This window comes from Oncorhynchus gorbuscha, linkage group LG01 (genome assembly GCF_021184085.1).
Source record: "Oncorhynchus gorbuscha isolate QuinsamMale2020 ecotype Even-year linkage group LG01, OgorEven_v1.0, whole genome shotgun sequence".
Classification (NCBI taxonomy): domain Eukaryota; kingdom Metazoa; phylum Chordata; class Actinopteri; order Salmoniformes; family Salmonidae; genus Oncorhynchus; species Oncorhynchus gorbuscha.
Window position 1 is genome coordinate 12997857 of NC_060173.1, and position 23605 is coordinate 13021461.

Sequence of the window (23605 nt, forward strand, 5' to 3'; positions counted from 1 at the left end):
GCCTGCTACTCAGGCCCAGAAGATAGGATATGCATATAATTGGTAGATTTCCATAGAAAACCCTCGAAAGTTTCTAAAACTGTTAAAACGATGTCTGTGATAATAACATAACTTATTTGGCAGGGAAAACCCCGAGGGCAAACCATCCAGGATTTGTTTTTTGAGGTGACAGTGTTTTCAATTAGGTTTCTATGTGGATCTAGATTTCTAAGGCACTTGCTTGCAGTTCCTATCGCTTCCACTGGATGTCAACAGTCTTTAGAAATTGGTTGATGTTTTCTTTTGTTCAGAACGAGGGTCGAGTCTAGTATACTGTTGTGGTTGGGGCGCATGACCTGAAAGCTGGCTCCACTTTGTTTTTATCCGCTATTGAACGCAGTTTATCCCATCTTAAATTGTATCTATTATTTACGCTAAAAAATACCGAAAGTTGTATTAGTAATGTCACGCCTTGGTCTTAGTATTTTGTGTTTTCTTTATTTATTTGGTCAGGCCAGGGTGTGACATGGGTTATTGTGGTGTGTTTATTGTCTTGGGGTTTTGTGGGGTGTCTACGTAGTCTATGGCTGCCTGAGGCGGTTCTCAATCATAGTCAGGTGATTTTCGTTGTCTCTGATTGGGAACCATATTTAGGCAGCCATATTCTGTAAGCGTTTCGTGGGTGATTGTTCCTGTCTTTGTGTTTGCACCAGATAGGGCTGTTTCGGTTTTCACATTTCATTATTTTGTAGTTTCTGCATGTATAGTTTTTCCTTCATTAAAATATCATGAATCCTCATCACGCTGCATTTTGGTCCAACTCTCCTTCACCACAAAAGAACCGTTACAGAATCACCCACCACAACAGGACCAGGTGGCGTGGTAACAGGCAACAGCATCAGCAGGAGCAGTGCGACAAGAATTTCTGGACATGGGAGGAAATCCTCGACGGGAGAGGACCCTGGGCTAAACCAGGGGAGTGTAGCCGCACCAAGGTGCAGCGAGAGAAGGACTGGACATGGGAGGACGAACTGGACGGTGAAGGATCCTGGCCTCAGCCTGGAGAATATCGCCGCCCCAAGGAAGAACTGAAGTTGGCGAAAGCGGAGAGGCGCTGGTATGAGGAGGCAGCACGGCGACGCGGATGGAATAGCCCGGTGCGGTACATACCAGCTCTTCGTATTGGCCAGGCTAGAGTGGGCATCAAGCCAGGTAAGGTTGGGCAGGCTCGGTGCTCAAGAGCTCCAGTGCGCCTGCACGGTCCGGTCTATCCAGAGCCACCTCCACACACCAGTCCTCCGGTGGCAGCTCCCCGCACCAGGCTTCCTGTGCGTGTTCTCGGTCCAGTTCCACCAGTGCCAGCACCACACATCAGGCCTACAATGCGCCTCGCCTCTCCAGCGCTGTCGGAGTCTCCCGCCTGTCTAGCGCTGCCAGAGCCTTCCTCCTCTGCAGCGCTGCTGGAGTCTCCTGCCTGTTCAGCACAGCCAGAGCTGCCAGTCTGCATAGAGCAGCCAGAGCTGCCAGTCTGCATTGAGCTGCCAGGTTGCATGGAGCAGCCAGAGCTGCCAGTCTGCATAGAGCTGCCAGTCTGCATAGAGCAGCCAGAGCTGCCAGTCTGCATGGAGCTGCCAGTCTGCATAGAGCAGCCAGAGCTGTCAGTCTGCATAGAGCAGCCAGAGCTGCCAGTCTGCATGGAGCAGCCAGAGCTGCCAGTCTGCATAGAGCTGCCAGTCTACATAGAGCAGCTATATCCGCCAGTCAGCCAGACTCTTCCAGATCTGCCAGTCAGCCAGACTCTTCCAGATCTGCCAGTCAGCCAGACTCTTCCAGATCTGCCAGTCAACCAGACTCTTCCAGATCTGCCAGTCAACCAGACTCTTCCAGATCTGCCAGTCAACCAGACTCTTCCAGATCTGCCAGTCAACCAGACTCTTCCAGATCTGCCAGTCAACCAGACTCTTCCAGATCTGCCAGTCAACCAGACTCTTCCAGATCCGCCAGCCAGCCAGGATCTGCTGGAGCCAACTACCTGCCTGAGCTTCCTCTCAGTGCTGAGCTTCCTCTCAGTGCTGGGCTTTCCCTCAGTGCTGGGCTTTCCCTCAGTGCTGGGCTTCCCCTCAGTGCTGGGCTGCCCCTCAGTGCTGGGCTGCCCCTCAGTGCTGGGCTGCCCCTCAGTCCTGAGCTTCCCCTCAGTCCCGAGCTACCCCTCAGTCCCAAGCTGCCTCAGTCCCGAGCTGCCACTCAGTCCCAAGTTGCCCCTCAGTCCCGAGCTGCCCCTCAGTCCCGAGCTGCCCCTCAGTCCAGTGGGGTTCTGGGTGAGGACTACTAGGCCATGGTCGGCGGAGAGGGTGGACTATCCCAGGACGCGAGGGGGAGGAACTAAGACATTAATGGAGTGGGGTCCACGTCCCGAGCCGGAGCCGGAGCCGCCACCATGGACACCCACCCGGACCCTCCCTATGGTTTTGATGTACGTCCGGGAGTCCGCACCTTGGGGGGGGGGGTTCTGTCACACCTTGGTCTTAGTATTTAGTGTTTTCTTTATTTATTTGGTCAGGCCAGGGTGTGACATGGGTTATTGTGGTGTGTTTTTTGTCTTGGGGTTTTGTGGGGTGTCTACGTAGTCTATGGCTGCCTGAGGCGGTTCTCAATCAGAGTCAGGTGATTTTCGTTGTCTCTGATTGGGAACCATATTTAGACAGCCATATTCTGTGAGTGTTTCGTGGGTGATTGTTCCTGTCTTTGTGTTTGCACCAGATAGGGCTGTTTCGGTTTTCACATTTCATTATTTTGTAGTTTCTGCATGTATAGTTTTTCCTTCATTAAAATATCATGAATCCTCATCACGCTGCATTTTGGTCAAACTCTCCTTCACCACAAGAGAACCGTTACAAGTAAAGTTGTTTGAAATGTTTGGATCAAGATTACAGGTAACTTATTAGATATTTTGTAGTCATGTTGCTTGAGTTGGAACTGGTGTTTGGAACTGAGTCAAACGCGCCAAATACATTTTGGAGCTATAACGGCGGAATTTATCGAACAAAAGGACTATTTATGATGTTTATGGGACATATTGGAGTGCCAACACAAGAAGATCTTCAAAGGTAAGGCATGAATTATATCGTTATTTCTGAGTTTTGTGTCGCGCCTGGCAGGTTAAATTATGATTGTCATGTGTTTGTTTGATCGGGTGCTGTCCTCAGATAATAGCATGGTTTGCTTTCGCTGTAAAGCCTTTTTGAAAACTGACACAGTGGCTAGATTAACCTGTTACTCCTACCCACTACTTTTTCGAACATTCTGTTAAGAATCGCGCAACATTTCAGCACCCTGTTACTCAGGCCAGGAATATAGTATATGCATATGATTAGTATGTGTGGATAGAAAACACTCAGACGTTTATAAAACTGGTTAAATCACGGCTGTGACTATAACAGAACATGTGTTTCACTTTCACTGAAAGTGGAAAAATATATCCATCCGCCGCTTCAACCTATTGTTATGGGCGAACGACATTAAATAGGGCTGAGGTTGCAGTACCTACAGCTTCCACACGATGTCAACAGTCTTGTCATTTGCCAATTCTTTGTTTCTTGGTCAAACGAACAAGAGACAGGCTTTTTTTTCAGGTCTCCGACCGGATATTTTGGTTGAGAAACACTTCGTCTCGTGATTAATTTGATCGCTTATTAACGTTTACTCATACCTAAAGTTGCATTACAAAAGTATTTCGAAGTGTTTTGTGAAAGTTTATCGTCAACTTTTTTAATTTAAAAAAATTACGTTACGTTATAAGACGCTATTTTTTCCGTTTATCACACAGTCTTCATAGATCGCTATCTAGGCTATATATGGACCGATTTAATCGGAAAAAAGACCCAATAGTGATTATGGGACATCTAGGAGTGCCAACAAAGAAGATGGTTTTATATTTTATTTGTGCGGTTTGTGTAGCGCCGACTATGCTAATTATTTTGTTTACGTCCCCTGCGGGTCTTTTGGGGTGTTACATGCTATCAGATAATAGCTTCTCATGCTTTCGCCGAAAAGCATTTTAAAAATCTGACTTGTTGCCTGGATTCACAACGAGTGTAGCTTTAATTCAATATCCTGCATGTGTATTTTAATGAACGTTTGAGTTTTAACTAATACTATTAGCATTTAGCGTAGGGCATTTGCATTTCCAGAGCTCTAGATGGGACGCCTGCGTGCCAGGTAGGACCAAGAGGTTAACAAGAAGTTAAGCTTTAATTTGGTGTTTTGCACTTGTGAATGTATGTAAGTTACATTTTTTAAATATTATTTTTGAATTTCGCGCGATGCCATTTCACCGGATGTTGTCGAAACACCCCTAGCCGTAAAAGGTCAGCTTCTACCCCCAAGCCATAAGACTGCTGAAAAATTAATCAAAATGGCCACCTGGACTATTTACATTGACATTTGTTTTTACACTGCTGCTACTCGCTGTTTATTATGTATGCATAGTCACTATACCCCTACCTACATGTACAAATGACCTGGACTAACCTGTACCCCCGCACATTGACTCGGTACCGGTACCCCCTGTATATAACCTCTGTACTGTTATTTTATTGTTCTACTTTTTATATATATTTTTTTACTTTAGTTTATTTTATAATACTATTTCTTGAACTGCATTGTTGGTGTTGGGTTTGTAAGTAAGCATTTCATGGTTGTCGGCACATGTGACAAATACAATTTGATTTGATTTGATGTGCTGTGAGAGTGATCTGTCAATGCACAACACGTGATATTCCGCTCAAACTGGGCTCTGTATGAAAATACACACAAGCCGATTTGATTCCCTATGGACTGATGAGCATGACTGGTCACATTTATTTTTAGCGGCAGACTGTCTAACATCCTAATTTGCAATTTGCATTTATGATAGGCCCGATCAGCAATTCATTTGGTCAGACGGGCCCCTCGAGAACGCCCCGCCCCCTATGTGCGGAGTCTAACTCCACGCCTGGGAACAAGATAGTACAACGTGTCAGATGTCTACAGTAGATTCTTGTTCTGTAATTAGCCTACATGATAATTATCTCTCTACAAACTGCCAAACCAGGTCAAGCCATTTCTCAACTATATTGAGATAAAAACCTTACAAAAAAGTTATAAAGAATGGATTAACAATAGGCAAAATAGTGTAAATGTAGTTGAAAAACATATTCAGGCTATTACTCAACCCACTTGATGTGTAAGTAGGTTTTTCATCTACATTTACACGAAACAAACACAATTCTGACTTCCACCTATTATTGTCCAACAAATCAATCAAATCAAAAGGCTAAGCAAGTGAAATAACTGCCAAACCTATCTTTACTATAAAAACATATAGCAAACGGTTATGTGATGAAGATTTCCCCCTGAGATAGTTAGTCTCAGTCTCCTAGTATGTAAACACATTATATAAATCCATACATACTGTATCTTTGTCATTCTACTCACTTGAAATTTGCCATGAAAAATCACATCCTTTAAGAAGTGCCTGGGCTTGCTCGGTGTAGCCTCTGCGTCATGAAGCAGTGAAGTCCCTGAGCTCTCTGGTGTTTCTCCAGCCATCTTCCCATCACTAGGCGAGCGCTGCCACATACTACTGCTATCAAACACAGCTCTTTCTCTCTTTCTCTCTCCCGCTCTCTCTGTCACCATCCAAAGCGTTGAACCAAGCCCAAAGTCTCCCTGCTACAAGACCTAGTACTTGTTACATGAGAAGAGTCTGAGAGTCTGAGATGCCAAGTAGCTAATATTAGACTTGATCTGAATGTGACAAGGTGCCCTCTCATTTCCCAATCTCTCATTACATATCATAGGTATAAGAGATATTCCCATCTTCTTCTGGGTCTGCTAGTCAATCTGAGGTCAAGGTTAAGCTGCGTTACATTTCATTAGAATGTAAACATTGGCCCAACCAATACAAACATTCCCCTGAGAGGGCCCTCAGTGAGAGATTGTGTCATCGCAACACAGCGAAGGTGTACCACTTCAGATGTGGCACTGGATACGCTCTGTTGAACAAGGGGGATTAAACACTTCTAATGCTGTGTATATTCACAAGATCAGTTAGAGTAATAGAACCATCTACACAAAATATTACAGTGATTAACAATGTCAATTGGTTCTTGTTGTCACGACTCCTACCGAAGGTGGCTCCTCTTCCCGTCGTCGTCTCCGGCCTACTAGCTGCCACTGATTCTTTCCTCCCCCTCCTTGTCTGTTTATTGGTTACACCTGTTGTTTATTTGGTGATTAGTTGGGCTTTATTAGCCAGCCGGTCCGCCTGCTCTTCGTGCAGGATCGTTTGTGTGTGTGCATGTTAGAGGTTAACTTGTTTTCCTGTTCGTGGCTTTTTTGCTGGACTGTGTTAGTCCCCGTGTTTGGGGCATTTGTTTTTGTGTGCGCCCTGTATTTTCGTGGGGTGGCTTATGTTCGCCTTTTGTGTATTAAATAGCACTACCCTGAACTCTATGCTTGTGTTATCAAGTGAAATTTTAAGTAAATTCCAACAGGTGGGGGGGACGGCCCCCACAATAAGTAGGAGTTGATTGATGCTCAATGATAAATTCAAATCTTCCTACCATCACATCTAAGCCAATATGACACCAATGTCAATGGTGTCATATTGTTTAACTCCAATAACTCCTTTATTGGAGTAACACAACACACTCCCTGCATCTGGTCATGGTACGTTCAGCTGATACCAAGAACCATATACAGGATTTTTCATTAGGAAAAAATTAAATGTCTTGCAACTTCCTAGCTCAAATTCTTGGCGTATGATTAAAACGAGATTATAGCATCCATACGGTGACCATTGGACTTACCATTTGTCGGACTGAATACGTTTGTAGGTACAAGTCACATAATAAGTTTCATGGACTGACTCTGTGTGCAATAATAGTGTTCAACATGATTTTTGAATGACTACCTCATCTCTATACGCCACACATACAGACCAATTATCTATAAGGTCCCTCAGTCGAGCAGTGAATTTCAAACACAGATTCAACAACAAGACCAGGGAGGTTTTCTAATGCCACACAGAGAAGGGCACGTACTGGTAGATTCATGTTTTTTTTTAAAGCAGACATTGAACATTCCTTTGAACATGGTTAAGTCATTAATTACACTTTGGATGGTATATTAATACACCCAGTCACTATAAAGATGCAGGCATCCTTCCTAACTAAGTTGCCGGAGACGAAGGAAACCACTCAGGGAATTCACCATGAGGCCAATGGTGACTTTAAAAGTTACACAGTTTAATGGCTGTGATAGGAGAAAACTGAGTGTAACAGTATAAATTTAGACCGTCCCCTCGCACATACCCGGACGCGAACCAGGGACCCTCTGCACACATCAACAACAGTCACCCACGAAGCATCGTTACCCATTGCTTGACAAAAGCCACGGCCCTTGAAGAGCAAGGGGAACTACTACTTCAAGGTCTCAGAGCAAGTGACCGATTGAAACGCTATTTAGCGCGCACCACCGCTAACTAAGTTAGCCGTTTCACATCCGTTACAGGAGGATGGATCAACAACATTGTAGTTACTCCACAATACTAACCTAAATGATAGAGTGAAAAGAAGGAAGCCTGTACATACAAAAAATATTCCAAAACATGCATCCTGTTTGCAATAAAGAACTAAAGTAAAACTGCAAAACAAATGTGCCTGAATACAAAGTGTTATGTTTGGGCAAATCCAACACAACACATCACTGAGTACCACTCTTCATATTTTCAAGCATGGTGGTAACTGCATCATGTTATGGGTATGATTGTCATCGGCAAGGACAAGGGAGTTTTTTTAGGATGAAAAGAAACGGAATAGAGCTAAGCACAGTGAAAATCCTAGAGGAACACCTGCTTCAGTCTGCTTCAGTCTGCTTTACAACAGACACTGTAACACAACAAAATATGAACAATTTCTGAAGGCACTGTAAACATAAAGTATTGATCATTCTGATCATATTAAAGAATCAAAACGTACTGTAACAATAAACATAGTATGCAAAGGAAAATAAACAAAAAGAAGTGAGCCTCCACCCCAACCCTCCACCTCATTCCCCCAACCCCACCCATCCAACATGTCTCCATCCAACCACCCAACTCCTGCCACACCTCATGTTTTTCACCACTTCCCACCCCCCTAGCAACCAGCGCTCCTTGTCAGTTACCCCCCACCCCCTCCCGCCACACCAAAAACCCTCCCCGTGTCCCCAAAAACAAAGAAAAATATATATGTGACAGTTTGCACACACCTACTCATTCAAGGGTTTTTCTTTATTTTTTACTATTAAATACATTGTAGAATAATAATGAAGTCATCAACACTATGAAATAACACATATGGAATCATGAAGCAACCAAAAAAGTGTTAAACAAAAAAATATATATTTTAGAGTCTGGTTAGGGATGCCGTCTGGGCCGGCAGACGTCTTACTCATGTTGGCCATGAGAAGGAGAGCCCACAGTCCTTGCTAGCAGGCCCTGTCGGTGGCACTGTGTTATCCTCAAAGTGGGCGAAGAAGTTGTTTAGCTTGTCCGGAAGCAAGACGTTGGTGTCTGCGACGTGTCTGCTTTTCCCTTTGTAATCTGTGATTGTCTGTAGACCCTGCCACATGCCTTGTGTCTGAACCATTGCATTGCACTTTGTCTCTGTACTGATGTTTTGCCTTTTTGATTGGTTTAGGGAGGGAATAACTACACTGTTTTTATTTGGCAATATTCCCAATTACCTTGCCATGGTTAAATGAGGTGGTTTGCGCTTTCAGTTTTGCGCGAATGCTGCCATCTATCCACGGTTTCTGGTTTGGGTAGGTTTTACAAGTCACAGTGGGTACAACACCTCCTATACACTTGCTGATGAACTTTACAAGGGGTGTAGAGCCTAACTGGCATATATAAGCAGCGCATGAGTTTCAAGTGCACCTTTATAATAAAAGCATTACATGCATAATTGCACTTGCGGTCACTTTTGATAATGGTGTGTTCCACTAATGGAACATTCGGGCTTATAGCCTACTACAATGAGTGCATTGCTGCTGTTACGGATACAGTTATCCTGTGTGTGTGTCTATCCTGTGTGTGTGTGTTTCTTTTCTCTCCTTCTCCCCTCACAGGTGAAAACCATCACTCCCCAATCAGTCAACAATCAATCATCAATCAGAAGACACACCTCCTCCTATTTCCTGACCTATCACAGTTCCTTCCCCATGGTTTAAAAACCCCATCATTTGTTTGTTCTAAAGCTCAGCGCAATCTCTAGCTCAATCTCTCTGTAAATGCCATGTCTGTAGGTCTCTGTGTTTCACTCTCGCTTTGTGTCTTAACCTCTCTTTTGTTTAAAGCACCTCCATAGCACTTTGTCATCACCTGTGAGTATTGTTTTTGGTTATGGTGTTTGTTTGTTGCTGGTGGGAAAAGGGGAAACCAAGACAAGTCGCCCATGGGCATACACTACCCGTAGGTGAACTTTGTTAAATACACTAGGTAGAACTGGGCGGACCACCCACTGTATTTTTGGTTAGTTAGTTAGCTGTTGTTAAAGTAGGCTAGTCTAGCTTAGGGGTGTGTTATTGTATATTTGTTTCTTTCCTTGGGTCCAGCTCAGCCCCTTTTCCTGCTCCCCCCATTACCGTGTGTTTATAAATAAACCTAGAGTTTGACGGTAGATTTCTGTTGTCGTGGTTATTTCGTGCACACTTTTACTTTGTCACAATAATAATTTGCATGAGTTATGTTATGGGTCTCATTACCATCCCCCCTAGACTGTCGGGCCAAAAGGGATTCGTAACAGCTGCGCTTATAATGTGAATAAATAGCCTAATAGTTTATCAACATATTTCAAGCTAAACGTTCTGATCTGTTGCGTCAGCCACATTGCATAAAAAATGCAATGCTCGTGCTTGTATTCATTTAGGATCATTTGCATCCCACAACTATCCCAGACTATGTCTGGAATATTTATTTCTCACACAGAATAGAATAGGTGAACTTTTGTACTATGGGAGATAGTAGATTGACATAGGCTAGTGCTTTTGCTGTTTGTTAGGCCTACTCTTGTTGGCTGATGAAAAGTAAATGCGGACAGTTCTTCCAATATATTCAATATGCACATCGGAATTGGATAAGGACGCAAGCAGTTGCGCCCCCGATGTGTCTGTCTTTTACTTATAGCCACGTGACAAATAGCCATGTGAGTGAGAGAAGCTTCGAATTGCACAGCACACTCAGGGAGATGGGCACAATGCAGAACTTCGGGCCGCAAAAGGCATGGATTTTTTTAGGGTGCATTAAGGTCACAAAAGGGTAATGCCGTCGTGAAATTCGAGGCATTATCAAGTGCTTGTCAAATTGTGAATGAGAGACTATTGGAGTGTCAAAGCAGAGCTCTTGTCTCATGTCAAGCAACCTTTTTCAAATCATCATTAGAGTCGCATCATGCAAATAACAGTGTATTAAAAATCAAAACAGAAAGCCCAATGTTTGTAGAACACCTAAAGTTACATTAATAACTCTAAATTAAGCATATAGGAGTAGCTATTTCTTTGTTAACCACTTGCAATCCAAGATGGCGTATCAGTGCAGACGTGTTTTGTTCGTCCTCTCGTGTACTTTTGTATTTTTTTGTATATATATTTTAATTCAATTATACCTTCCAGTAACCTGCCTCACCCAATGTGATACGGAACCTCTATTATTTTACATTTTTAGACCTCATAGCAAGAACCACCTAGAAGCTAACCAGTTAATTAGCAACAAGCTATTTAGTCATTGTTAGACACTGCTAGTGGCCTTTACCTTCTGCACAGATACCAGCCCTTTTTATTTAGCCTGGATAAAACTCGTCAGCCTACCAGTATCTGACTGTCTCTTTACTAGCTAGCACCCACCGAGTTACCCAGTATCGAAGCTATCCCAGAGGCCCACCTCCTGGCCTACTCAGTTGTTCACCCGGACTCCACCCACACACGGCTAGAACCCACTACTCCACCAGATAGCCGTGAGCCAGGCGTATCTCCCGGCTAGCAAATTAAATTACTACAACTACAATACCTCTTTCGCCATCGGGTCTGGATCCTTTGTCGACACGGCGTCCCGCAGCACCACCACGACTGGTCTGCCGACGAATAGTCCATCCGCTGTGCCTTCAACTGGCCGGCGGACGTTAGAGCAGACGCTTCTACTAGCCCCGGGCTATTAACTGTAAACGCTGTGTCGCCTGCGTGATAGCGTAGTAGCGAATACTCCGTGTTTTCCCTGTTCCATCTATTGCTGCCACCTGGACCCTATGATCACTTGCCTACATAGCTGATGCCTGCTGGACTGTCCGGTAATCATGGTACACCATTCAGTTTAACTGTTGGCCCCAGCCGCGAACACAGGCTCTGTGTGTAGTTAACCTACCCTCTCTGCCCATTCATCTCCATTTTACCTGTTGTTGTTTTTTAGCTGATTAGCTGCTGTTGTCTCCACCGTTTTGATTACTTTATGCCTCGCTGTATGTCTCTCTCAAATGTCAATATGCCTTGTATACTGTTGTTTAGGTTAGTTATCATTGTTTTAGTTTAATATGGAGCCCATAGTTCCACTCATCATACCTCTGATACCTCCTTGGTCCCACCTCCCTCCCATTATAACCAGCAGAGATACAACCTCTCTTATCATCACTCAGTGCCTGGGCTTACCTCTGCTGTACCCACACCCCACCATACCCCTGTCTGCACATTATGCCCTGAATCTATTCTACCACGCCCAGAAATCTGCACCTTTTATTATTTGATAGCCTTTAGCCGTACCCTCATCCAACTCCTCCTCTGTTCCTCGGGTGATGTGGAGGTAAACCCAGGCCCTCCGTGTGCCCAGGCACCCTCATTTGTTGACTTCTGTGACCGAAAAAGCCTTGATTTCATGCATATCAACATCAGACGCCTCCTCCCTAAGTTTACCTAAGTTTGTTTTACTCACTGCTTTAGCACACTCGGCCAACCCTAATGTCCTTGTCGTGTCTGAATCCTGGCTTAGGAAAAATCCTGGCCACCAAGAATCCTGGCCACCAAAAATTTGGAGATTTCCATACCCAACAACAACATTTTCCATCAAGATAGAACTGACAAAGGGGGAGGAGTTGCGATCTACTGCAGCGATAGCCTGCAAAGATCTATACCCCAAAAGTTTGAACTTCTAATTTAAAAAATGAATCTCAACAGAAATAAGTCTCTCACTGTTGCCGCCTGCTATCGACCCTCCTCCGCTCCCAGCTGTGCCCTGGACACCAACCAAATGCATGCTTTTCAACAGTTCGCTGCCCGCGCCCGCCCACCCGACTAGCATCACCACCCTGGATGGTTCCAACCTAGAATATATGGACAACTATAAATACCTAGGTGTCTGGTTAGACTGTAAACTCTCCTTCCAGACTCATATTAAACATCTCCAAAATCAAATCTAGAATCGGCTTTCTATTTCACAACAAAGCCTCCTTCACTCACCCCGCCAAACTTACCCTAGTAAAACTGACTGTCCTACCGATCCTCGACTTCGGGCATGTCATCTACAAAATAGCTTCCAATACTCTACTCAGCAAACTGGATACAGTCTACCACAGTGCCATCCGTTTTGTCACCAAATCACCGGTTGGGGTTTTCACGCCCCAACCGGCTTGCCCAGCACTCATGTCTCGGCCGGTTCGCCCCGGTTTCAGGGGCGTCCCAAGAGGGAAGGGTACTGTCACGTCTGCTCCCACTCTTCCCTTCCCCTGGCGCTTGAGGGTGCCAGATTACCCTGCATCACAAGCTCCTGCAATCATCACTAACACCTGCCCTCCCGCGTCACTCATTTCAGCATTATTGGACTCACCTGAACTCACTTATCACCTGTTATTTCCTCCCCTATATTTGTCAGTTCCCCAGCACTTTTCCCCGCTGCTGAATTGTATTATTTTTGTCTTTTGAATTTGTTTCTGACGCTTTTACTCCCCGTACCTGCTTAGTCTCTCCAGCGTCATTCCGCGTGACACAGTCATCCAATATGCTGCAATAGAAAAAATAGGCCATGCTCAAAAAAATGTAAAATCCTCCCTCATCTTAAATTGCACCGACCGACACTGCTCTGAAGAATATGAATTCGGATTTTTGAGAAGGTTTGAATCCTAAGCAACTTGCCTACACAATGTTTGAAGTACAATAGATGAAGACAGCTACTGTAACAGGTCAAAGCTGTGTGGTGGAAATCTTTGGTAGAGCATGGGTAAAGTAGTCAATGTGGTGCTTGTGAATGTCCTTAATTGTTCAGTTTCAGACCAATGCCCACATCTCACTCAAAACATGTTTTGTTTGTTTCTAATTTAACCTTTATTTTGACAGGGAGTCATGCTGAGACCGATAATATTTTACAGATGAGCCCTGTTATTACAAAAACAAATTAAGGTTAGTAATAGAAGATAGCCAACAAAATTAAAACTATATTTGTGAACTACTAGTTAATAGCCACAAAAAAAAAAATCTTGGACAGAATCTTAAAATGTTGTGACATTGCATAACTGAAAAATAATCTCCAGGGACAGTTTATTTTTAGCTACTAAAAAAGTAAAACAAATACACAACTAACTAATAAACATAACAAGAGCAGCCTTGTAAACCAGCGAGTGGTCCCAGAGGAAAACATGTCTCAGTCTGCTCCACACAGGAAGCTGAGGCAAAGTTCACTTCTCACAGGTCTAGTGAACATAAAGATGTGGTCAGATCACCCCAATGCATAGTGTTACTGAATACAGCTAGCCTAGGACACTCCTATTTATTTTCGCAGGTACGTTGACTGAGAACACATTCTCATTTACAGCAACGACCTGGGGAATAGTTACAGCGGAGAGGAGGGGGGATGATTGAGCCAATTGTAAACTGGGGATGATTAGGTGGCCATGATGGTATGAAGGCCAGATTGGGAATTTAGCCAGGACATCAGGGTTAACACTCCTACTCTTACGAAAAGTGCCATGGGATCTTTAGTGACCACAGAGAGTCAGGACACCCGTTTAACGTCCCATCCAAAAGACAGCACCCTACACAGGGCAATGTCCCCAATCACTGCCCTGGGGCATTGGGATATTTTTTAGACCAGAGGAAAGGGTGCCTCCTACTGGCCCTCCAACACCACAGCATCTGGTCACCCATCCATGGACTGGCCAGGACCAACCCTACTTTGCGTCGAAAGCGAGCCAGCAGTGGGAGGCAGGGTGTTATGCTGCTGGCAATGACCCAAGTGCTGTATATAGCTAGGAAAGTCCTTACAGCTAGCCTAGGACATTACTGTATACAGCTAGCCTATGACATTACTGTATACAGCTATCATAGGACATATATGATTACTATATTTTTGCTGGTAAGGTAACTGATGACCATTTTTTGTAATCCGATTACATGTAGCATGTAATCAGTTACTCCCCAATCCTGCCAATACATTTTCTCAATAATGACCGTAAAATGTCTAGCAAACCACCTGTAGGCCAAACAACTAATTAACTTAGCCAGCATTTCCACATCAACACAAAATATCCAACACCAAGTAAACATTGTTTCATGTTATCAGTCAGTCAAGAGTTATACACTTGTCACGGTGCGGCGTGTTACATATGTGAAATAGAGTATCAGTCAAAAGTTTGATTGGAAGACATACTGTATATAGTGATGCATATAATCCTTCAGAACAACATATAGGCCTTCAGCTATTTTTCTTGCCTGTCCTTAATATGTGCGAACAGGCATATGCCACCACATGCCATATCATATGTCACTAGACATTTACAGTACCAGTCAAAGGTTTGGACACAACTACTCATTCAAGGGTTTTTCTTTATTTTTACTAAGTTATACATTGTAGAATAATAGTGAAGAAATCAAAACTATGAAATAACACATATGGAATCATGTAGTAGGCAAAAAAGTGTTAAACAAATCAAAATATATTTTATATTTCAGATTCTTCAAAATTGCCACCTTTTGCCTTGATGACAACTTTGCACACTCTTGGCATTCTCTCAACCAGTCACCTGGAATGCACTTAAATTAACAGGTGTGCCTTGTCCACAGTTAGTTTGTGTAATTTCTTTGGTTCTTAATGCGTTTGAGCCAATCAGTTGTGTTGTGACAAGGTGGGGGTGGGGGTGTATGCAGAAGATAGTCCTATTTGGGAAAAGACCAAGAACAGTTCAAATAAGCAAATAAGTCCATCATTACTTTAAGACATGAAGGTCAGTCAATGCAGAACATTTCAAGAACTTGAAGTTTATTCAAGTGCAGTTGCAAAAACCATCAAGCGCTATGATGAAACTGGCTCTCATGAGGACCGCCACAGGAAAGGAAGACCCAGAGTATATTGTGATAAATTGCAGGCCACACAACTTGCCCAGAGTTCTCAGCTATACTTTTTGTGGCTGTTTATTTACCACCACAATCAGATGCGGGCACTAAGACCGCACTCAGTCAGCTGTATAAGGACATAAGCAAACAGGAAACCACTCACCCAGAGGCGGCGCTCCTAGTGGCCGGAGACTTTAATGCAGGGAAATTTAAACCAGTTCTATCAACATGTTAAATGTGCAAACAGAGGGAAACAAATTCTAGATCAACTGTACTCCAAACATACAAAGCTCTCCCTCGCCCTCCATTTGGTAAATACGACCACAACTCTATCCTCCTGATTCCTGCTTACAAGCAAAAATTAAAGCAGGAAGCACCAGTGACATGGTCTATAAAAAAAATGGTCAGATGAAGCAGATGCTAAACTACAGGACTGTTTTGCTATCACAGACTGGAACATGTTCCGTGATTCTTCCGATGGCATTGAGGAGTACACCACATCAGTCACTGGCTTTATCAATAAGTGCATTGAGGATATCATTCCCACAGTGACCGCACATACCCCAACCAGAAGCCATGGATTACAGGCAACATTCGCACTGAGCTAAAGGGTAGAGCTGCCGCTTTCAGGGTGCCGGACTCTAACCTGGAAGCTTATAAGAAATCCCTCTATGACCTGCGACGAACCATCAAACAGGCAAAGCGGCAAAACAGGGCTAAGATTGAATCATACTACACCAGCTCCGATGCTTGTCGGATGTGGCATTGCTTGCAAACTATTACAGACTACAAAGGGAAGCGCAGCCGCGAGCTGCCCAGTGACACGAGCCTACCAGAGGAGCTAAATCACTTCTATGCTCACTTCGAGGAAAGCAACACTGAGGCATGCATGAGAGCATCAGCTGTTCTGGACGACTAAGACGTTTAAACAGGTCAGCATACACAAGACTGCGGGGCAAGACGGATTACCAGGACGTGTGCTCCGGGCATGTGCTGACCAACTGGCAGGTGTCTTCACTGTTCATTTTCAACATGTCCCTGATTGAGTCTGTAATACCAACATGCTTCAAGCAGACCACCATAGTCCCTGTGCCCAAGAACACAAAGGCAAACTGCCTAAATGACTAAAGATCCGTAGCACTCACGTCTGTAGCCATGAAGTGCTTTGAAAGGCTGGTAATGGCTCACATCAACACCATTATCCCAGAAACCCTAGACCCACTCCAATTTCATTACCGCCCCAAACAGATCCACAGATGATGCAATCTCTATTGCACTCCACACTGCCCTTTCCCACCTGGACAAAAGGAACACCTATGTGAAAATGCTATTAATTGACTACAGCTCAGCGTTCAACACCATAGTACACTCAAAGCTCATCACTAAACTAAGGAACTTGGGACTAAACACCTCTCTCTGCAATTGGATCATGGACTTTCTGACGGGTCGCCCGCAGGTGTTGAGGGTAGGTAGCAACACATCTGCCACGCTGATCCTCAACACTGAAGCTCCCCAGGGGTGCGTGCTCAGTCCCCACCTGTTCTCCCTGTTTACCCACAACTGCATGGCCAGGCACGAGTCCAACACCATCATTAAGTTTGCAGATGACACAACAGTGCCTGATCACCGACAATGACGAGACAGCCTATAGGGAAGAGGTCCGATACCTGGCCGGGTGGTGACAGAATAACAACCTATCACTCAAAGTAACCAAGACTAAGGAGGTGATTGTGGACGACAGGAAAAGGAGCACCGAGCACGTCCCCATTCTCATTGACAGGGCTGTAGTGGAGCAGGTTGAGAGTTTCAAATTCCTTGGTGTCAACATCAACAACAAACTAGAATGGTCCAAACAAACCAAGACAGTCGTGAAGAGGGCACGACAAAGCCTATTCCCCCTCAGGAAACTAAAAAGATTTGGCATGGGTCCTGAGATCCTCAAAAGGTTCTACAGCTACAACATCCTTCTACAACTGCAACATTCTACAGCTGCAGCATCCTAACTGGTTGCATCACTGCCTGGTATAGGTACAAACCTGACTCAGGTACACCTGCTCTGTCAGGAGGAATTCACCCAACTTATTGTGGAAGCTTGTGGAAGGCTACCCGAAACGTTTGACCCAGGTTAAACAATTTAAAGGCAATGCTACCAAATACTAATTGAATGTATGTAAACTTCTGACCCACTGGGAATGTGATGAAATAAATAAAAGCTGAAATAAATAATTATTTCTACTATTATTCTGACATTTCACATTCTTAAAATAAAGAACCTGGGTCAAACGTTTCGGGTAGCCTTCCACAAGCTTTCACAATAAGTTGGGTGAATTTTGGCCAATTCCTCCTGACAGAGGTGGTGTAACTGAGTCAGGTTTGTAGGCTTCCTTGCTTGCACACACTTTTTCAGTTCTACCCACACATTTTCTATAGGATTCAGGTCAGGGCTTTGTGATGGCCACTCCAATACCTTGACTTTGCTGTCCTTAAGCCATTTTGCCACAACTTTGGAAGTATGCTTGGGGTCATTGTCCATTTGGAAGACCCATTTCCGTCCAATATTTAACTTTCTGACTGATTTTTTATTTATTTTGTCTTGAGATGTTGCTTATATATCTACAGAATTTTCCGTTCAACTGACGACTCAAGTCAGCCTGCAGGCACCCAGGCCGCCACAAGGACCAATTGTGCACCGCCCTATGGTACTCCCAGTCCCAGCAGGTAATGACACAGCCTGGGATAAAACCCCAGGCTATAGTGACAACGCATGACTGCAATGCAGTGCATTAGACCGCTGCGCCACTCAGAAGTCCAACCATGCATACATTTTTTACTTATGATTGTCCTAGGAATCAAACCCACTATGCTGACGTTGCCACTGCCAGCACCATGCTCTACCAACTACAGAGGACCACCGAGGGTATTTACCACTGTCAACACTGGTTTAACTGTGCTGCTACGTTCATTCCAAAAATCACATGCTTTGCATGCTGCTACAGTTTGATATGTGCTATGGACTTTGAATTGTCAGTTGCTGAAAACTAAAGGTGACCGACTTACTATGGAATCCGGCTGAACATAGCCTATATCCTCGATGCCCTTGATATTGATGATATCCACCTCTTTCTCTTTGCCAGGGACAGGGGTGGACCTCTCATTCCTCTCCATGGCTTCTCCAGACTGCTGACCAGGCTCTTTGAGAGGGTCTTCTGATGGATCTGGGTCGTGGGTCAGGTGGGCTCTACCTGGGGAGACAAACAGTAAGGTACACCTCTCAAGTCTCAACACATCCATTCTGCGTTGGTTAAAAAGTACCGTAGATGATGAAAAATCTATTCCGTAGGCTATGAAATAGGCCTATATGAGTTAAAATATATAAGCACATATAATATAGAGTATGTGTCCATTAAATGTTTCCGGTGCATATCTTTTATATATTGTATATCTTAAACTTGCCTTGACTGTGGTAAACCAATGGTATTCAAACTATTTCAGCGGGGACCCCGTTTATTTCACCAGAACTTCTGGGGACCTAATTGTATTCTCCAGAAATTTTGGCGACCCCACCCCCACACACAACCTTAAAAATGGATGCATTTTGATTTTCACATCAACCAATAACCTTCAATTTAATACATTTGCATCTCTCTTAACAAAAATAAGACAACTAACAAATATATTTACTTAATGAAAGTGTCATTTTCTAAATATTTTTCTCAAACATTTTTATTTAACTAGGCAAGTCAGTTAAGAACAAATTCTTTCAATTTCAATGACGGCCTAGGAACAGTGGGTTTACTGCCTGTTCAGGGGCAGAACAACAGATTTGTACGTTGTCAGCTCAGGGGTTTGACCATGCAACCTTCCCATTACTAGTCCAATGCTCTAACCACTAGGCTACCCTGCTGTTTGTATATTGCCCCATAAAATTCAGTGCCTTGCAAAAGTATTCATCCCCCTTGACGTTTTTCCTTTTTTGTTGAATTCAACCTGTCATTTAAATTGATTTTTATTTGGATTTCATGTAACGGACATACACTAAATATTCCAAATTGGTGAAGTGAAATTAAAACATTCAACAACAAAAAAACGGAAAAGTGTTGCATGCATATGTATTCACCCCTTTTGCTATGAAGCCCCTAAATAAGATCTGGTGCAACCAATTAATTCAGAAGTCACATAATGAGTTAAATAAAGTCCACTTGTGTGTAATCTAAGTGTCACATGATCTGTCACATGGTCTCAGTATATATACACCTGTTCTGATAGGCCCCAGAGTCTGCAACAACAAAAAGCAACAGGCACCACCAAGCAAGGGACACCATGAAGACCAAGGAGCTCTACAAACAGGTCAGGGACAAAGTTGTGGAGAAGTATAGATCAGGTTTGGGTTATAAAAAAATATCAGAAACTTTGTACGTCCCACAGAGCATCATTAAATCCATGATTAAATAAATGGAAAGAATATGGTACAACAATAAACCTGCCAAGAGAGGGCCGCCCACCAAAACTCACAGACCAGGCAAGGAGAGCATTAATCAGAGGGGCAACAAAGAGACAAAAGAGTACCCTGAAGTAGCTGCAAAGATCCACAGCGGAGATTGGAGTATATGTCCATAGGACCACTTTAATCCGTACACTACACAGAGCTGAGCTTTACGGAAGAGTGGACAGAAAAAAGCCATTGCTTAAAGAAAAAAATAAGCAAACACATTTTTTGTTCACCAAAAGGCATGTGGGGGACGCCCCAAATACATGGAAGAAGGTACTCTGGTCAGATAAGACTAAAATGTAGCTTTTTGGCCATCAAGGAAAATGCTATGTCTGGTGCAAACCCAACACCTCTCATCACCCCGAGAACACAGTGAAGCATGGTGGTGGCAGAATCATGCTCTGGGGATGTTTTTCATCGGCAGGGACTTTGAAACTGTTCAGAATTGAAGGAATGATGGATGGTGCTAAATACAGGGAATCTCTTGAGGGAAACCTGTTTCAGTATTCCAGAGATTTGAGACTGGGACGGAGGTTCACCTTCCAGCAGGACAATGACACTAAACATACTGCTAAAGAAACACTTGAGTGGTATAAGGGGAGACATTTAAATGTCTTGGAGTGGCCTAGTCAAAGCCCAGACCACAATCCAATTGAGAATCTGTGGTATGACTTAAAAGATTGCTGTACACCAGCGGAACCCATCCAACTTCAAGGAGTTGTTTCAGTTTTGCCTTGAAGAATGGGCAAAAATCCCAGTGCCTAGATGTGCCAAGCTTATAGAGACATACCCCAAGAGACTTGCAGCTGTAATTGCTGCAAAAGGTGGTTCTACAAAAGGTGGCTCTACTTTGGTGGGGGTGAAAAGTTATGCACGCTCAAGTTCTGTTTTTTGTCTGATTTCTTGTTTGTTTCACAATAAAACATATTTTGCATCTTCAAAGTGGTAGACATGTTGTGTTAATCAACCTATACAAACCCTCTAAATTATCTATTTTAATTCCAGGTTGTAAGGCTACAAAATATGAAAAATGCCAAGGGGGTTAATACTTCGCAAGCCACTGTATATGAAAATATTAAATAATTAATATTTACAATTTACAATCACAGAAATTTACATCTTGATGATTTTATTAAGGGTCACCTAATTTATTACTGTGTGAGGGAGTCAGAGAATATCTTTATTCAACATATCACATAAATAATTTAGTACATTAATGTGCATGAATATCAAATAATGATATACTGGCAAAGTAATATAAATGAACAAATTTTGGGAAACTATCTTCATCTTCAAGAAAGGTCTTTGATCCCCTTTACACTTGTGTAATCCGCATCTAATAACAGAATCTTTAAAAGTGTTGCGTTTGTTTTCCATGGTCATCCAACTAAAGCTTCTAAAAGCAATATTTATATCTGTGAAATCATCAATCTTGATCTTCCTGTTAGCTGCCCAGGCATGCCTGGGTCTGAGGGAGATGACATTTGAGAGTTTGCAACTGAGCGTTGTTTATTTTTTAGACATACTGCATGTGAATTGCTCCTTGGACTCTGTTGAACCTAACCCGGATGGTGCTTGTCCTCCACTCAAAGGAAAAATGTGCGTGCATCTTCACTAACATAAGCTACTGTCCAGCTGGTCTCCATCTAGTCCCTGACTATCTCTGACTCTGGGCTCACTTCTGTGCAACTTGAATTCCCTGTTAGCTTTAAAACATCGGGCTTCCATCCAGTTGTGTGTTTGTCAGTTTAAATAAGCAGACCCAAGTATTAGGAGTCTCCGTGGGAATCATTGGTAAAAAAATAAGATAAGTGAAGTGGAGAAGAAAAAAGAAAAAAATTGACTTCCTCTTGTTCTAATATTAGAATGGTGTCTGTGGAATTTGGACACAATTTGGACACACTACACTTCAATTAATATCAAGTTGCCCGTCAATATATCTGCACAGGATACTACAAAACTGTCTATAGGTCAATATATCTGCACAGGATACTACAAAACTGTCTATAGGTCAATATATCTACACAGGATACTACAAAACTGTCTATAGGTCAATATATCAATATAAACTAAAATGGCGCTGGAGAAGAAGGCAGACATTTTACCTGACCCCAACCTGAAAATAACTGACTGAAAATAACTTCTGGACTTCAGGACTGCAATTACTCACCACAGACTGGCAGAATCCTTTTTTTCATCTAACGAGTCTGACGAGCCCGATGCTTTCTCGGGAGCAGGCCCAGATCTACATGATTTGCGTGAAGATGAGGCAGAGAAAAAAGGGGCATCCTTCTGAGAATTTGTAGGCAATCGAATAAACCCCCACTTCCTTCCATTCTGCAAGAAAATGTGCAATCTTTGAACAATAAAATAGATGACCTACGCGGAAGATTAAACTACCAACGGGATATTCAAAACTGTAATATCTTATGCTTCACGGAGTCGTGGCTGAACAACGACACTATCAACAGACAGCTGGCTGGTTATACGCTGCATTGGCAGGATAGAACAGTGGCGTCTGGTAAGACAAGGGGCGGCAGACTATGTATTTTTGTAAATAACAGCTGGTGCACGATATCTAAGGAAGTCTTGAGCTATTGCTCGCCTGAGGTAGAGTATCTCATGATAAGCTGTAGACCACACTATCTACCTAGAGAGTTTTCATCTGTATTTTTCGTAGCTGTTTACGTACCACCACAGTCAAAGGCTGGCACTAAGACAGCATTGGATTGTCACGCCTTGGTCATTGTATTTTGTGTTTTTGGTATAGGTTTGGGTAGGCCAGGGTTTGACATGGGTTTATTATGTTGTGTTTCGTATTGGGGTTTGTAGTAATTGGGATTGTGTATGATTAGGGGTGTGTCTAGTTAGGCTTGGCTGCCTGAGGCGATTCTCAATTGGAGTCAGCTGCTTATCGTTGTCTCTGATTGGGAACCGTATTTAGGTAGCCTGAGTTCGCGTTGTATTTTGTGGGTGTTTGTACCTGTCTCTGTGTAGTAGTCACCAGATAGGCTGTAATTAGTTTTCGTTTCGTTGTTGTTTTCGTTTATTCAGTTATTTCATGTACCACGATACTTTCATTAAAAGACATGAGTAACCTACACGCTGCATTTCGGTCTGACTCTCTTCATTCAACAGACGAACGACGTTACAGAAACACCCACCACTCACAGACCGAGCAGCGTGTGAACTGGCAGGATCTAAAGGAGGACGTTACGGACAGCAGAAGCATGGAGTATACGACGTGGGAAGAAATCGACAGGTGGGCGGCCGACCCAGAGCGAGTGCAGGGGCCCGCCTGGGATTCCCTACAGCAATGCGAAGAGGGCTATAGACGTATGGAGTCGAAAAAGAAAGCAAGGCTATACAGAGCGAAAACCGAAAGTAATGGGGGAAAGCGCAGAGAGAGAGTGGCTGAGTCAGGAGTCAGACTTGAGCCTACTCTCCCTGTTAATCGTGAAGAGCAGTTGCAGTGGAAGAGACTGCACCATTTGGAGATTTGGACATGAGAGGAGGAATTAGACGGAAAAGGACCCTGGGCGCAGCCGGGAGAATATCGCCGTCTCAAGGAGGAAATAGAAGCAGCTAAAGCGGAGAGGCGCAGGTATGAGGAGGCAGCACGGCGACGCGGTTGGAAACCGGAAAGTCACACCAAAAAATGTATTGGGGGCGGCTAGAAGGGAGAATAGTTATGCCAGGTAGGAGACCTGCGCATACTCCCTGTGCTCACCGTTGGGCTAGAGAGAC

General features: G+C 43.6%; 1 protein-coding gene across 6 annotated transcripts in view; it reads right to left on the bottom strand.

Annotated features, from left to right (window-relative positions):
- Positions 1-23605, bottom strand: part of LOC124033219 (anoctamin-1-like) — a 105646-nt gene that overhangs the window by 74239 nt on the left and 7802 nt on the right. For 4 of the 6 annotated variants that reach the window (XM_046345221.1, XM_046345203.1, XM_046345212.1 and 1 more), the window contains exons 2-3: positions 22029-22103; positions 18427-18611 (exon numbers count right to left, since the gene is read on the bottom strand). In XM_046345221.1, the coding sequence (XP_046201177.1) occupies positions 18427-18611; positions 22029-22056 (213 nt within the window). In that variant the 5' untranslated portion in view covers positions 22057-22103. Of the gene's footprint in view, positions 1-5454; positions 5738-18426; positions 18612-22028; positions 22104-23605 lie in introns of those variants that run through there. The other 2 variants (XM_046345225.1, XM_046345195.1) reach the window with 2 other exon arrangements.